This window comes from Panthera uncia, chromosome X, assembly GCF_023721935.1.
Source record: "Panthera uncia isolate 11264 chromosome X, Puncia_PCG_1.0, whole genome shotgun sequence".
NCBI classification, from domain to species: domain Eukaryota; kingdom Metazoa; phylum Chordata; class Mammalia; order Carnivora; family Felidae; genus Panthera; species Panthera uncia.
The window spans coordinates 71,107,821-71,125,396 of NC_064817.1; the positions used below are offsets into that span (position 1 = coordinate 71,107,821).

General features: G+C 32.0%; 1 protein-coding gene and 1 pseudogene across 1 annotated transcript in view; both read left to right on the top strand.

The window, feature by feature from the left end:
• The first annotated feature begins 286 nt into the window (after positions 1-286).
• Positions 287-1,387, top strand: LOC125931345 (uncharacterized protein C3orf38 homolog; annotated as a pseudogene).
• A 13,085-nt stretch (positions 1,388-14,472) lies between these two features.
• PCDH11X (protocadherin 11 X-linked) overlaps positions 14,473-17,576 on the top strand; it is a 69,629-nt gene continuing 66,525 nt past the window's right edge. Inside the window, exon 1 of the mRNA XM_049643269.1 lies at positions 14,473-15,012. Within this exon, the coding sequence (XP_049499226.1) occupies positions 14,473-15,012 (540 nt within the window). The remainder of the gene's footprint in view (positions 15,013-17,576) is intronic.

Below are 17,576 nucleotides of genomic sequence, written 5' to 3' on the forward strand. Positions count from 1 at the left end.
TTGAATTTTCACTCCTTTCTTCAAAAAGTGACTTGCTGAAAGATTAAATATTTTACTACAAGTTATTCTGTTTTCTATTTCAGTTCTATGTAGATATGTGTATTATTACAAAAAACGAATGCTTAAAAATACTTTTATTATTGTTTTTAAAGTATCTTTTGTTTCCTAAAAATAAATGCAAAAGGTACAATTAGGATATTAGAGCAAATATTTGTCCTTTTGATTTATATATCTAAATGAGCCTGATTAAACATAATCAGATTTTTTGAGCTTTTTGGTGGCTGAAATGTCGAGGCTCAGCTACCCAGAGATGGAGGGCTGACTAAACCTTCTCAGCCTACTAGACAACGATATCATGGCTCTCTGCAACACCATCAACAACCGCCTGGTGCAGCCTGAGGACCGCCAAGATGCCATTCGTGCAATATTAATGTACAAAGTGTAGAAGAATTTTTGAGGCGTAAGAAAGTCGACCGAGAAGTCATATTTAAGTACTTGGCAGCACAGGGGGTTATTAAACCTCCAGCTACTGAAAAATACAATCTTATTTAGCATGCACAGGATTACTGGAAAAGGCAATTACAGCTGAAATTGAAGGAAACGCCAGAGCCAGTTAAGACAGAGGACATTAGACTCTTTTGACAGCAGGAAAAAGAAGATAAAAAAGCTAAAAAAAAAAAAAAATTGATTTTCGTTGATTAGGAGAAGAATTCTGTCACTGGTTATTTGAACTTCTTAGTTCTCAGAATCCTTTTCTGGGACCACCTCAAGATGAATGGGGGCCACAGCACTTCTGGCATGATGTCAAGCTTAGGTTTTATTACAACACCTCTAAACAAAATGAGATGTACTACTGTGGAGTGGAAATTGTAAGCCTTTGTCTGTTGTCACTAGTGAAAGAAGAGTATCTTTTTCTCAGTTCCAATCTAGATTCTTGTGTGCTTCTCTCCGTGGTCTAGTTATGGTTGGAGTTGCTGGGACTGTCCACGGAGGGAACACTTGTTTGGGCATTTTTGAACAAATTTTTGGACTCATACACTGCCCTTTTGTGGGAAATACTTAGAAAATCAAATTTATCAATATGAGAATTATTGGAGAGGGTTCTCTTGCTCCTGGAACATTAATGAAACCAGCTATTACATTCAAACCTAGTGATCTAGAGGCCTTGTATAACATAATTACTTCATGTGGTACCAATGAAGTACGACTTGATGTAAGGCAGGCATTGGATAGTGGAACTGGAGACCAAGTTTTATGCAGTGGAGATGAGGCATTGTTGAACAAAAGAGAACTGAGTTTACCCAACCCTCCCTCTAAAGCATTGAGCACTGTAGGTCAGTGTAAAAAATACAGAAACTCTTCCAAATATCACATCAGTAATTTTTAAGTGATTTCAGATGGGAGGATTGACATATTTTAGTTGACATATCTTTCTTGACTACAGACTAATATATAATGTGAATACTTGCCTCTTTCTACCTGAGTTGCAGCAAATGTTCTGAAAGCTTAATGCAGGTCATCAAATAAATCCCACTTTAGATGGTATAACTAATGGTGTGCCTTAGAAACTAGGTAATACTTTCATTTTACTTAATGAATATTCTAATATCTGTACTTTTCATATGAGAGAGATTTAATGTAAACTCAGAAGTTATCAATTTAGAAAACTTGAGTAACATTCTCTTGCAAAAAATCCAATAATTTAGCAGGTAGTTAAAAATTTACTTTCCCTTTTTAAAATTTGAGGAACACTTTTCAAAAGTTATCTATAGTAGTCCAAGCTGATCTAAGCCTTCAGCTAACAGTTTTATAGAGCATTTATCGTAATACCACATAGAGGAAACATACTGTTGAAATTTTTAAAAAGGTGTGCCCAGTTCTTTTACTGTTTTCCTCTTGCTTGATCTTGGAAGAGGTGACAAAAACACAAACCACACATACACAAATTTATAACGTGGGATATCTATTATATACATATATGTACTCCCACATCATAAATTAAATTATTAGGATTTTTGACCCCTAAATTGTTAATACAAGGTTTGAGTTACAAGATTAAGTTGCCAGATTAATTACAGAGTTGCTTTAGGGTTTAAATTCTTCATCACCTGGAAACTATTTGCTGATCTTGGATCTAGTTAGTAATTTTAATTTACTAAAATGCCATATGGAAAAAAAAATCAGCCGGGAATTTTTGTGATGATGTGCTGTATATGGTAAATTTTTACCTTTAACTCTTCTCACGATCACCTAGGGTAATAAATTTTGGAAGCAAGAGGAACAAACTCATCTTTTTTTTTTTTAATGCCATGCCTTTATGAGGAGTACAAATTGGTATGTCTTAAAATAAGAACTTAATAAAGGAGGCAAATCCCTGGCCTGCTCTAAGAATAGTGTATTGTTTAGATTTAAAGCCAGGTTACGGTTTTCTCCTTTAAGTATAGAGTATCATTATAACATGTACTCAATAAATATCCTAAGTAAAGGATAAAATTTTTAAAAATCAGATTTTTGAGTAACATTTTGTATAAAGGTAAAAGGAGATATATAATTTTTATGTAATTAAAATGGTTCTCTGTGTGACATTGTTTATGTATCCACTTGTTTTTTATCTAGCGTATGAGTCAGCAATAGCTTTTTAAAAAACTATTGAAAAATGCAAAAACACTCGAAAAATGCAAAACTGAAACCAAACTAATCTTATCATAAAATATTAAGCTGATCATTCAATTTAAGGCATATGATAGCATATATATAACTTTTAAAAATGTTTAGTTTAAATTTCAAAGTTATTTATTCTTTTTAAAAAATATAATTTTCTTTTTAAAAAGTTAGTTATCCTGTCTGGGCTTCAAATAACGTGACTTAATAAGTAAGATCGTTGCTTATACAACTCAGAAGAATTTAAAACATATAAAACTTACAGGGGTTTAAGAAAAAAACTTATAGGGTTTTAAAGAGAAATATTTATTTTATCTTAGTCTATATAAAAGAAGTTCTTGGAATGCAATGAGGGTTTTTTCATTTTTAAATTATTAGTAAAAGGTAAGATGGGTTGCATATTATACCTGAATAACAGAAATTTCTTCAATATAAACAGATTTTAAAACATTGCATAGAAATGGTAGACTTATTCTTATTTTCAAAGGGAAGGAACTAGCCAAACCTGAGTGTGCAGAGTGAAATAAATAAACTTTCCTTTCATTAGTGAAAATCACATTTTACTTACATTGGGGGTGACAAAAATACTTTAAAACTTTATTGGGGCCCCTGGGTCGCTCAGTCGGTTAAGTGTCTGATTCTCTATTTCAACACAGGTCATGATCTCATGGTTTGTGAGTTCGAGCCACAAGTCAGGCTCTGTACTGATGGTGCAGAGCCTACTTGTGATCTCTTTCTCTCCCTCTCTCTCTGCCCCTTCAACGCTCTCTCTCTCTCTCAAAATAAATAAATTAATTAAAATAAACTTTACAAATTAAATTCATATAGAAAAAAGGTATATATTTAAAAATTGGAAATATTTTGATGTTAAATAAGGCTAAAATTATATGTGCTACTAACATAATATGTAACATTAAATATTCAACTATTTGTTTTGCAAAAATATTTTCATTATGTAAATAAATATATCGTAGATTCTTCAAGTATCAACCTCCTACTCTATTAAAAATGGCATTTGTTGGGGCACCTGGGTGGCTCAATTAGTTTGAGTGTCCAACTCTCGGTTTCGGCTCAGGTCAAAATCTCATGGTTCATGGGATCAAGACCCTGTCTCCGGCTTAGGACTCTGAACTGACAGCCTGAAGCGTGCTTGGGATTTTGTCTCTCTCTAGCTCTCTGCCCTTCCCTGGCTGGCGCACAAATGAATGTGAGCACACTCTGTCCGTCAAAATAAATTAATAAACTTAAAAAACGGTGTTTGTTATCGGTTCTCCAGGGGTTATATATGACTTACAGTTATGCTTGGACTGCAATATAAATGAAATATGTTTAATGGATGCAGTAATCTGGGAGTCCAAAATATATAAAAGAATTCTATTTCGATGAAGCAATAAGATTCTGACTAATTTGAGAACACTGACACGTTAACAGTATGCTTTCTTGAAGAAGTGGTTACTAGAGAAAATACTTAACGGAGGGAACTGGTCTTCATTCAAGTGGGGCAGATACTCTTCCTTTATAGTGTTGAATATGATTAAAGGGCAGTCATTCACATGCAGATGTTATACGTGCATACATTAGAAGAGAGGGGAATAACATGCCTATCCAAGTTGTTATTGATAGTCTGTATTCCACTTCAGATTAAATATAGGTGATTTTCTTTATTTTCTTCCAGCTTGTCTTTGTATTGCCTTTGTGTTCTTTCATTACAGTTGAATATGTTAGTACAGTATACTACACATAATTAAGATTCAGATAATTCTGTTGACTAAAACTCATCTATTTTGATCTTTTATTTCCTGCAAATAAGTACTTTCCCTTTACTTATTTAAGCATCTTGCTGCTCACTTCACATCAAATTACATTATTAAGAGGTCTATGCATTTTTATAATTTCTGCTTATTTAATAATGTCCACCTGCATGATAAGTTCTTCTGCATCCAGTTTGCATATTCCCCAGATATTTGGAGTTAATTTTTTCTTATTGATACAGTAATTTATATAGAGAATTGAATATTAGTGGAAAGTCTAAGTACTGAGGTGGAACATATAAAGTAGTACCGGACCATATGAAATTGTTATTTTTCACGTCAGAATTTGTTGAATATCTGCAATTTCATATAATTATACTTAATAATCAAAGATCTTAGACCAGATGATTTACTGACAGGGAGATGACACAGCTTAATTTGTAGTAACTCCAAAATTATAATGTTATTCATGGAGATATTTCCTGAATATACTCTTCACATATGAAATTTGTCAATATAATTACATAAGATTTAAGCAACAATTAATGTTGTGGAAATATTTATGAATAATGAATATTTAATAATGCATTATATGAAAGTGAGAATTGTGAAGTAAGGACTTCTGATCTAATTTTCACACGAGTTCCCCAAAATGAAACATAGTTCCATTAAATGTCCTTAGTGCAAATTACCCAATTATGCAATATCAATTTCAGTGAGATGTAGCATCAAGCAAATCTATTTTCCAATTCAGTTACATATTGAATTAGTAGACATTTCTAATAAGGTAAGCATTTGGATCAAAAGGTAGTATTTACTTTTTTCTACAGAATATTTATAGTGTTTGTACTTTAATACAGGTTATAGAAACATATTGGATGAAACCTCCATGTAATTGCTTATCTCATTATGAGAAAATTAAGAAAATTTGATTTCTAAGAAAAAATTAAATTAACAGAATTATTTCCCAGCAAGTACCTTCCCCATTTTTCCTAAAGTTACATTTTCATACAGATTAACTCTTTACTGGGTGATCCCCTTGAACATAATCTCAGTTTAGGTTTGATTCCAAGACATTGCTAGGTTTTGTTTGTCTTAGTACAAGTGAACACATAAACATCTTTTGTCTTACATAAAGTATCTGTGTTAGTAGTTAAGAGCTTAAGTTTAGGAGCCAGATAAATCTGCTTTCAAAATTCTAGGTGCATACTTTAATAGCTCTGAGAACTTGTGCAAATTACTTGAAGTCTTAGAGCCTCATGTCCTCATATTTAAATGGAAGTAAGAATAACAGTACCTATATCACAAGATTGTTGTATTAAATATACTTAGCAGAGTGTTTGGCATGCAATAAGAACTCAATAAAATGGCAACAACTATTATTTTAATAATTGATTATATACTTTAGAAGTTGTATTAAGATGAATCTAAGTGCTGAATGTCTCAAGGTATTTTCGTAATTTGTATAAACATGGAACTTTATTTCCTTTATATTTTATTTTAATAGGATTATGACTTTCAGTAATTTAACAAGGCATACATAATCTTGGAAGCAAGAGTTCAAATAGCCTGAGTGGAGAACTATCGAATTTCTTAGATTTTCTTCAACCACATATTGATAGTGAGGTTACTGATAAAGCCTACTATTTCCTAAGTAGTGGAAATTTTACACTTCTTAAATTGGCAGCAGTGTTGTTAACAGTAGTCATCACAAATGATGTTCTTTGACAGCTTAAACAATGTTAATGTAATGCAGAAAAATGGCGAAGAAAAGTACATAATTTCCATTAAGAAAACTGAAGTGACAAAAATACTGATAAAATCACTTATTGTCATTACTCCTAGAAGTTGCAGTGTTCATTCGTGATATATTGGAAAATGATGAATATACCAAACTTTATTCTAAGAGAGACTTTTTGTGACTATAAAAGATAGTAGATTTAAGTTTCTTTCACCAACCATTTTATTTCTACTCATTTGATTTATTTTTAAAATTCTTATAACAGCATATTTAAATGTAGTAGTTACTTTGCAGACTTTTATTCCCCCTTTCTCCCCAGATAAAGAAATAATACATAGAAGATGAAATTTTACAGCCCCAAACTCTGTTTATCTTCAAAATGTAGTTGTACCATATGTTCTTCTGGGAATTTAAACTAGATACTTGACTATTGATCTAGATATTGTATATTTCAGATATACATTATGTATACATACATATACATAAATATAAGTATGTGTATGTGTATTTTGAAAATCAGTATTTGTGGTAACATCTCAAAAACAAATTTCAAATATCTTAAGGCTTTAATTGTAGAATCATTATATTAACAACAATAATATTCATTAGTTACATGTATTATATTTAGAGCAGTGTCACACTAAAATAAGTCATTAAGATCTCTGTTGTTATCTTATTTTTCCTTCCCGTCACCTAAGTTCATCTGTTTTGTTTCTTAAATTCCACATATGAATGAAATTGTATGGTGTTTGTCTTTCTCTGACTTATTTTGCTTAGCATAATACACTCTAGTTCAATCCACATTATTGCAAATGGCAATATTTCATCCTTTTTGGTGACTAATATTCCATTGTATGTATACACATCTTTTTATCCATTCATCAGTTGATGGACATTGGGCTTCTTCCATAATTTGGCTATGGTTGACAGCACTGCTTTAAACATTGGTGTGCATGTGTCCATTCAAATCAGCATTTTTGCATACTTTGGATAAATACCTACTACAGAAATTGCTGAGTCATAGGGTAGTTTACTTTTACTTTTTTGAGGAACTATCATACTGTTTTCCAGAGTGGCTTCACCAGTTTGTATTCTTACCAACAGGGCAAATGTTTCACTTTTCCGCATCCTAGCCAAAATCTGTTCTTTCCTGAACTGTTAATTTTAGCCTTTCTGAGAAGTATGAGGCGGTATCTCATTGTAGCTTTAATTTGTATTTCCTTGGTGATGACTGATGTTGAGCATCCTTTTATGTGACTGTTAGCCATATGGATGCCTTTGGAAAAGTATATGTCTTCTTCCCATTTCTTCGCTGAATTATTTGATTTTGGGTATTGAGTTTGATAAGTTTTTTATAGATCTTGGATACTAACCCTTTATCCAATATGTCATTTGTAAATATTTTCTACCTTTCGGTCAGTTGCCTTTTAATTTTATCAATTGTTTCTTCTCTGTGCAGAAGCTTTTTATCTTGATGAGGTCCCAATAGTTCATTTTTGTTTTTGTTTCCGTTGCCTCAAGAGACATGTCTAGTAAGAAGTTGCCACAGCCGATGTCAGAAAGGTTGCTGCCTATTTTCTCCTGTGGGGTTTTGAATGTTTCCTGTTTCATAATTAAGTCTTTGATCCATTTGAATTTGTTTTTGTGTATGGTGTAAAAAAGTGGTCCAGTTTCATTCTTCTGCATGTTGCTCTCCAGCCTCCCCAGAACCATTTGCTGAAGATACTGTCTTTTTTCCATTGGATATTCTCTCCTGCTTTGACAAAGATTAGGTGGCCATAAATGTGTGGTCCATTTCTGGGTTCTGTATTCTATTGCATTGATCTATGTGTCTGTTTTTGTGCTAGTACCATACTGTCCTGATGATTACTGCTTTGTAATACAGCTTGAAGTCTGGTATTGTGATGCCTCCAGGTTTGGTTTTCTTTTTCAACATTAGTTTAGCTTTTTGGGGTCTTTTATTATTCCATACAAACTTTAGAATAATTTTTCTAGCTCTGTGAAGAATGCTGGTGTTATTTTGATGAGGATTGCATTGAATGTGTAGATTGCTTTTGGTAATATGGACATTTTAACAATATTTGTTCTTCCAATCCATGGGCATGGAATGTTTTCCCATTTCTGTCTTCTATTTTCTTTCATAAGCTTTCTATAGTCTTCAACATACAGATCTTTTACTTCTTTGTTTGTTTAGGTTTATTCCTAGGAATCTTATAGTTTTGGGGGCAGTTGTAAATGGGATCTCTTCATTGATTTCTGCTGCTTCATTATTGGTGTATAGAAATACGACTAATTTCTGTATGTTAATTTTATATCCTGTGACTTTGATGAATTCAGCTATATTAGTTATAGCAGTGTTTTGTTGGAGTCTTTGGCCTTCATGTAGAGTATCATAACATCTGTGAAGAGTCAAACTTTGACTTCTTCCTTTTCAATTTATATGCCTTTTCTTCTTTGTTGTCTGATTGCTGAGGCTAAGACTTCTAGTACTATGTTGAACAACAGCAGTGAGAGTGGATATCCCTGTTGTGTTCCTGACTTTAGGGGAAAGCTCTCAATTTTTTCCCATTGAGGGTGATATTAGCTATGGGTCTTTTGTATATGACCTTTATATTGTTGAGGTATGTTCTTTCCATCCCTACTTTCTTGAGGGTTTTTACCAAGAAAGGATGCTGTATATTTGACAAATGCTTTTTCTGCATCTATTTAGAGGATCATATGATTTTTATCCTTTCTTTTATTAATATGGTGTATCACCTTGACTGATTTGTGAATATTGAACCAGCCCTGCAACCCAGAAACAAGTCCCACTTGATCATGGTGAATAATTATTTTAATGTGCTGTTGAATTTGATTTGCTATTTTCTTGCCCAAAATTTTGCATCCAGTTTCTCAGGGATATTTCTCAGGGATATCCGGCTTCTCAGGACAACTCTCCTTTTTATTGGGGTCTTTGTCTTCTTTTGAGATGAAGGTAATGCTGGCTGCATAGAATGGGTTTGGAAGCTCTCCTTCCATTTCTTCTTCTTCTTCTTCTTCTTCTTCTTCTTCTTCTTCTTCTTTTTTGAAACAGTTTGAGAAGAATAAGTATTAACTCTTCTTTAAATGTCTGGTAGAATTTCCCCTTGGAAGCCATCTGGCTCAGGACTCTTGTTTGATGGGAAATTTTTAATTAATGATTCAATTTCTTTGCGGGTTATGGGTCTTTTCAAGTTTTCTATTTCTTCCCGTTTGAGCTTTGGTAGTGTGTGAGTATGTAGGAATTTGTCCATTTTTCCCAGATTGTCCAGTTTGTTGGCATATAATTTTTCATAGTATTCTCTAATAATTGTTCATATTTCTGTAGTGTTGGTTGCTACCAATCTTCTTTAATTAATGATTTTATTTGGGGTATTTATCTTTTTTGATAAGTCTGGCTAGGCATTTATCAATGTTGTTAATTCAGTCAAAGAACCAGCTCTTAGTTTCATTGATCTGTTCTGTTTTTTGTTTGTTTGTTTCTATATTGTTTATTTATGCTCTAATCTTTATTGTTTCTCTTCTGGTTTTAGACTTTATTTGCTTATCCTTTTCTAGTTCCTTAGGTGGACTGTTAGAATGTTACAATAAATGGATATTATCCTCTTAACCTTAATGAATTTAAGATTTATTATTATGATAATGTGATACTTATGGAGCAAATATATTAAAATAATAGATATTGAAATAATTATAGTTAAATTCACCCCAAGGTGATAAAAGGATATGTGATGATGGATGAGCATTATATTTTTGCCATATAGAATATATCTCTTACTTGATTAATTTGTAAAGCCATTTTTTGAATGCTCTCTAAGTCATATATCAAAAATCAAGATAATTGGTTTTATGTGGAAAAGCAACCATCATAAATTTTCTTGCAAATGCTGCTTAAGCATTGATTATTAACATATTTGATAGAAAATACTGCAACAACTTTTGTGAAGTGTTAGAATGAGTCAACAAAACATAAACATCATAAAGAAGGAAGCAATATTGATGGAATCCACTTTTTGAAGAAGATTAGACACAAATGTGAAAATTAGACCTATACAAAAAAGAAATGCAATAAATGAGTACTTTCTGGAATAAAAATAAAATAAAATACTAATTTTATAAAATTACCATACCTTATTAAATCTTTTGTTTGGCACTTCATGTTTCAGAATACATAGAAAATATTCATGTCAAGCACAACAGCCAATGCACCTATTCCATTCTACCTGTGGTCAGTCCCTTTGAAAGTGTGAGCTTATCAGTTGCTCTAGTTTGTCTTTTTCCAGATGTGGTTACCTTTTTTTGCAATGTCTTAGATTGCTTCCTGCCAGCTTTAAAATCTACCTTATTATTTCCCCAGTCTGTGAAAGAAGCTTTGGCTGCATGAGAACAAGAAAACAGAAGTAACCATATGATACCTCATGGTTGATTAATGGTGTATTTTTGACTTCAGGAGACATTAAAGTAATTAGAGTGATTGGAGCCAAGTGAAGTTAAGATCATGGGCAAGATTTCATATTTTCATATAATACCCAAATTTGTACTATTTTTAGCAATTTGTTATTGTAGTCTGCAACCCACTCATTCATATAGAATTAGTTTTTTCAGAAATTAAAAACAGTACTATAATGAAAGAAAATGTAACAATATGTGAGGGAAATTATGCCTTGGAATACTTTTGACAAACTATTTGAACATTACTTTTGTGGTTTGAAATCTCTAGAATTGAAGTAGAGACTTAGTTCCTTTATCTACTTACTTTTTAGAATGACAACACATACATATAAAATGAATTTGCATTTTTTTCATATCTTAAAATTTCAGAGTTGCTTATTTTGTTTCTGCTTTTTTCTTTCTCTGATTGTCATGATTCTGTCCCTCTATGACTGTTGCTTATGCAACCGCTAGGCATTACATACACAAAATATCACTTAAATAGCATTGGCACTGCTATAACTTATAGAAAATTTTAATTATCTCTATCTGTTTTAATTATGGATCCCTTATAAGTTTTCAAACTAAGACTATAGTAGGAGTGGGATGTCAGAAAATGGTAAAGAAATTTAAGGTTATCTTATCGTTTGTTCACGAGAGAGAGAAAATTAGAGCCAAGTAAAGGTATGTATGTAGAAAAATCTTCCTTGAATGTCTGATTTAAATTCATCATGCTTCCATAAAACTAAGCAGTGAGTTTTTATATCCATGTTTAGTAACTAAATTTCTGTACTGGTCAAAGAAGCAAACTCAGCATTTTAAAGGAAAACCTTTTTAATCTTAAAGATTCGAATACATTTTCAAGTGGTAAGTGTAAGGGGTTGGAATAAAAATCTGGAGATTGAGGTTATTTAATTATGCATGTTTATATCCTGATAGAGGCAGAGTTGAGTTTGTTATTCATTGAACCCTGAATTAAAGACATTCTGAAATAGTTAAATTATGAAAGATAAACTCTGCAAGGACAGAGATTTTTGTCTGTTTTGTTCACTGATTTATTCTCAGTGCTCAGAACAGTGCGTGACACATTTTGTTTTAAAAACTTAATAAATATTTTTAATAAGTCACTAAACCTTTATGAAAGAGGGTAAATATATTCTCTATGCTTGCAATATGGCTATTTGCTTAAGTTTTAGAAATGTCATTGTCCTCTTTCTCAATACTTTCCAGTTTTTAAAACCCCTGATAGAATTTCAATTGAAAAACACATATTAAAAAGTTTTATTTTATGATGTTATTAAAGAAAGAGTGGAACAGATTTAGAATGGGTTGGCAGAAGAGGACTGCTTGGAATTAGGTCACTTTCTTAATTCCTCCTTTTGTGTAGAGATGTTGCAACATGCATACAATGTTTTAAAAAATGGTCTGTAGTATTCTTCTGTCAGTTGTAATAATGTGTAATGCTTAAGGGTAAAATAAGAAGAGAGTAGTAGTTTTAATTCCAATTGTCACTGTCCTATTTTTATTTCTGCTTATGTTTGCATAGTACTTACAAAACCACACACATAGACATTGAAGCATTTTATACGTCCTATATTCATAATGTTTGTACAAGTATATTTGTGCATATTAACACAGCAAGTACAAATGGGTATTTTTATATAGAGCCAATATTTCATAAGAAATTAAATCTTGTAAAACGTTTTATTACATTATTTAATCCCAATGTTCATCGTTGAACAAATAGGCTAAAAATACCCTAGGCAATAGTCTTTTTGTATTTATTAGGATAGAGAATGTCTTCAGTACAGCATTACTCACTATTAAAATGTTTTATAAATGGCATGAACTTCTCAACACAGGAAAGTGTGTGGATTCATAATATATATGTTTTTACTTCTGTGATAAGAATTTTTAAATGAAATGTTTCAAGTATATCTGGTTCATTTATTGGTTGACCTAAACTATTTCAATTGTTGCAACAAATACATTTATTCTATTAATGATTGCAAATAGGAAGGTTTCTTTTTTTCTCACTTTTGTGTCTTCTGACCTGTCCAAGTGCATATTTTTTTAAAACTGCAGATGCACAGCTATACAGTGGAAAAATTATTTAATATAATACATTGACATAATCAGACCATAATATTTATAACAAATTTATTTATATCTATCATTTCATGAGTCTTCCTGTATTTAGAACCATTACTAGAATTTTGTTAATGTTATCAATTATCAATAAATATTGAGAACTTCCTTAATTAGATACCTATGTGCATTAATAATTTTCTGTAATGAAAAAATAATTTTCTGTTATGGATTTTTAAATGACCATCTGTCAGCTGATCTTTTAAAAATTTTGAATGCATTGATAGCTGCATTAATTCTTATTTAATTGTAAAATTATAACATCTGATAGCTGCATTAATTCCTATTTAATTGTAAAATTATAACATCTGATAGCATTTAGTGCAGCATGATACAAATTTTACTTTGTTTATATTAATAGATTATCTATAAATAACATCCAGAAGCACATTAAAATGTTTCTTGACACAAGATATTAAAAGATAGTATGCCAAATTGATACTATATCAAACAAACCAAATTGAGAATTAATAAAGGAAACTGAAGAAAAAATTGCAAGTTATGAGGAAATAAAAATTTGTTATTGAATATTATCAGAAGAACTAGAGACCTGAAATAATTTGGCAAATTTAAATAAGTGAAAAATAATAAGCAAGGGGGAAAAATCAATCAGAGAGACGTTTTTGTTACGTTTATTTTTGAGAGAAGGAGACACAAAATCTGGAGCAGGCTTCAGGCTCTGAGCTGTCAGCACAGAGGCTGACATGGAGTTCAAACTCACAGACTGCTAGATCATGACCTGAGGCAAAGTTGGATGCTTAACTGACTTGAAGCCACCCAGGCCCCCCATGAAAACCCATTTTAATATGATCTACTTTCAATCTATAAACATAAATTCTGAAAGTTAGAATATCTTCTAGTCAGTTTCTTCCATTGAATGTTTGGATGTTATCTACCAAATCATAAACATGTATATCTAAGCTGATTAGCTAACTTCTCACTATCATCTGAAAACTGTTTTTTCCCCACAGAATAATTTAATAGGCAATTGTTTATGTTGGGTTGAAAATTGCCTCCTTGTAGTTATTACCTAGTCTTATTCCTCTCATCCAAAGAAAGGAAACTTGAATCTCATTTTCACATGGTAGTTCTTCTCATTTATAACCATTTGTCACATCAACCCCCTCCTCTATCTCAGGATTTTACTTCTTTAATCCAAACTTCCTGAATCCTTCATATGTTATGATTCTTGATTTCTTTTCACATAGATTGATTTTTTTTTGATGTACAGAGATGAACACATGGAATATTGCATAAAACATTTATTACCAATAGAAGAATTACATTTGAAAACCATATTATAATAATACATAATGACTGTATTTTTGTTATTGGTAAAAGATATACCTTACTGTCCCTTAAGTATTGAATTCAGTGTTTTAAATTATTTTTATTACCTTTATCTATCTTGGTATATTATATCTTTTACATATTTTTATCAATGATGACCACGTTAATAAATACTGAGTCTTTTAATTACTATAGGTATGTTGTATAATTTGCCTTAATGAAAAAAAATGTATATTATTATTTAATAGTGTCAATTGTAATAATATTTTAATTTAATGATTTTAAAACTGAGCATTTAGTTAACACACTTTTAATGGTTGGCTTTAATAATTTCTTCTTTTTCTTCCTCTTCGCTCTCTCTCCTTTTTTTCCCATTTCTCTTTGACAGCTATCCGTGTGTTGATACAGAGAAACATCACAATTGTGCTTGCTATGGACTTGCTGTCTGGGACGTATATATTTGCAGTCCTGTTAGCATGCGTCGTGTTTCAGTCTGACGCCCAGGAGAAAAACTACACAGTCCGAGAAGAAATGCCAGAAAATGTTCTGATAGGTGACTTGCTGAAAGAACTCAACTTGTCACTGATTCCAGAGAAGTCCCTCACATCTCCTATGCAGTTTAAGCTAGTGTACAAGACTGGAGATGTGCCCCTGATTCGAATTGAAGAGGGCACTGGTGAGATCTTCACTGCTGGAACTCGCATTGATCGTGAGAAATTATGTGCTGATATCCTGGTGGAAACCCGTTGCTTTTATGAAGTGGAGGTTGCCGTTTTGCCAGATGAAATATTTAGACTGGTTAAGATACGTTTTCTGTTAGAAGACATAAATGATAACGCACCATTATTCCCAGCAACAGTCATCAATATATCAATTCCGGAGAACTCGGCTATAAACTCTCGGTATGCTCTCCCAGCAGATATTGATCCTGACATAGGAATAAATGGAGTTCAAAACTACCAACTGATTAAGGTGTGTTTTAAAAACACTTTTTTAAAGAAAATTCATTTTTAAAAGGAAAAAATATCTTAGTATACTTCAAATTTTGAGAAAGCCAAAATTGAGTAAACACAATTTTTTTAGAGTTCAAGCATAGTGGAGGAAATTCATCAATGCAGTGATTGCAATTGCAGGTGGTTTATGAATTTTTACTTTATGTACATTTATTTTCAAGCGGTTGTTCATGTTTCCTTTAACAATCTATTATAGGAGTCAGATAAGGAGCTCAACCCTGCTACTTAAAAATCAATAAACTACCTAATACCTTACTTTTAATTTGTCTAATCATGACTCTGCCACGAAGTGGACCTAAACAAACAAATTTAAACATTAAGAATAAATGCATAAATCTATCACTTTTACTCAGTGGTCATTTTAGATAGAAAGCTTTATCTTGCCATTAGACAAGATGCCAAATACATTTATTTGAGGGGTGAATAGAACATTTTTTATTACTAACGTTTCTGCACATATACAGAATAATAGTTTTAATGATGATTTCCCGTCAAGGAAATATCTTTAAGCATCGCTTGAGTCATCAGAATGAGATTAAATTTTAGCCAATGTGCTGCTAATGTTAAATATTTTCATTTTGTTCTAATTATTTGAAAACACAGAACACTCATTTGCTATAAAAGGTAAGTAAGATTTTTAGCCAAAAAGTTTCAGTTTATCTGAAGTACCTGTTTTGGCTTGACTTGGGTCTTGGGGTAGGGAAGACAGAGAGAAGAATAGGTGTAATAATTGGTATTTGGAATATGTGCAGAGGGGTCTTGTTTAACAAGTGAACAGGTGATTCTTTTTAATTATCTATAGAATACATAGGATAATAAGAAACTCAGATTTGGGTATGTGAAATAGTTTCAATGCACTTGAATGATTTTGGAAAATGTGTGGAAAAAAATGTGTAGAATTAATATAGATTGATCAAGGTATTTTTAAAGTTTTATAAACATTTTCTGACTATTCGCTACAAGATTATGATTTAACATAATGGCCAGTGTTACAAAATATTCTAAAAATACAAAGATTATTTTGATGTATATCATCTGAAGGTTTTGGCCTGAAAGAGATATATTGTAAACCTGATAAGCTGATGCTGATGTGTTGTAAAGATATATTTGTTTATGAATATATTCAAAAATCAAAGGCTAAAGATCTCTTGAGTGAATTCAACTGAAATGCATATTTGTGTGTGAGTATAAGAAGTAAAAGATAAGGGGTAGAATATTTATAAATGAGCACTTATAGGTAAGCCTTCTGTAATGGTATCTCCTTATCTGATGAAATGGAAAAATATGCTGGAGTCAGAAAGATATAGATCACAATTTTGTGCTTACTGCTGACTAGATATGCCACCTCCGGCTTAATTTTTCTGACTTCTAGTTTCCTTGGTCATAATATGAAGACAACAATGTAAATGTCACAGGCAGAATTGGGATAATAAACATCCAGTAGAAAGTAGATACACATACAGAAGATTTTTGGAGATGTTTTAAAATAACTGTTTCAAATGGCAAGCTTTCATTATTTTTGATAGCTGAGTAATATTCCATTCTACATATACACTACTTCTTTATTCATCAGTCAGTGGACATTTGAGTTCTTGCCATAATTTGGCTATTATTGATAATGCTGCTATAAACATTGGGGTTTATATGTGCCAGTTCGATTCAGTATTTTGTATCCTTTAGTTAAATACTTAGTAGTGCAATTGCTGTGTTACAGGATAGTTCTATTGTTAACATTTGAGGAATCTGCCTACTGTTTTCCAGAGTAGCTGCACCAGTTTGCATTCCTATCAACAATGCAAGAAGATTCCTCTTTCTCCACATCCTCGCCAACACCTGTTGTGTCCTGGGTTGTTAATTTTAGCCATTCTGACAAGTGTGATGTGGTATCTCATATTGTTTTTAATTTGTATTCCCCTGATGATGAGTGATATAGAGCATCTTTTCATGTGTCAGTTAGCCATATTTATGTTTTAATTGAAAAAATGTCTATTCATATCTACTGTCCATTTATTAACTGGATTATTTGGTTTTTGTGTGTGTTGAGTTTTATAAGTTCTACAGAGATTTTGGATATTAACCTTTATCTGATATGTCATTTGCAAATATCTTCTCCCATTTTGTAGGCTGCCTTTTAGTTTTGTTGATCCTTTCCTTCACTGTGCAGACGCTTTTTATCTTGATCAAGTCCCAATAGTTTATTTCTGCTTTTGTTTCCCTTGCCTCCAGCAACATGTCTAGTAAAAAGCTGCTACGGCCAAGGTCAAAGAGGTTGCTTCCCGTGTTCTCCTCTAGGATTTTGGTGTTTTCCTGTCTCACATTTAGGTCTTTCATCCATTCTGAATTTATTTTTGTGTATGGTGTAAGAAAGTGGTTCAGTTTCATTCTTCTTCATGTAACTGTCCAGGTTTCCCAACACCATTGGTTGAAGAGGCTTTTTTTTTTCCATTGGATGTTCTTTCCTGCTTTGTTGAAGATTAGTTGACTATATAGTTGTGGGTCCATTTCTGTGTTATCTATTCTGTC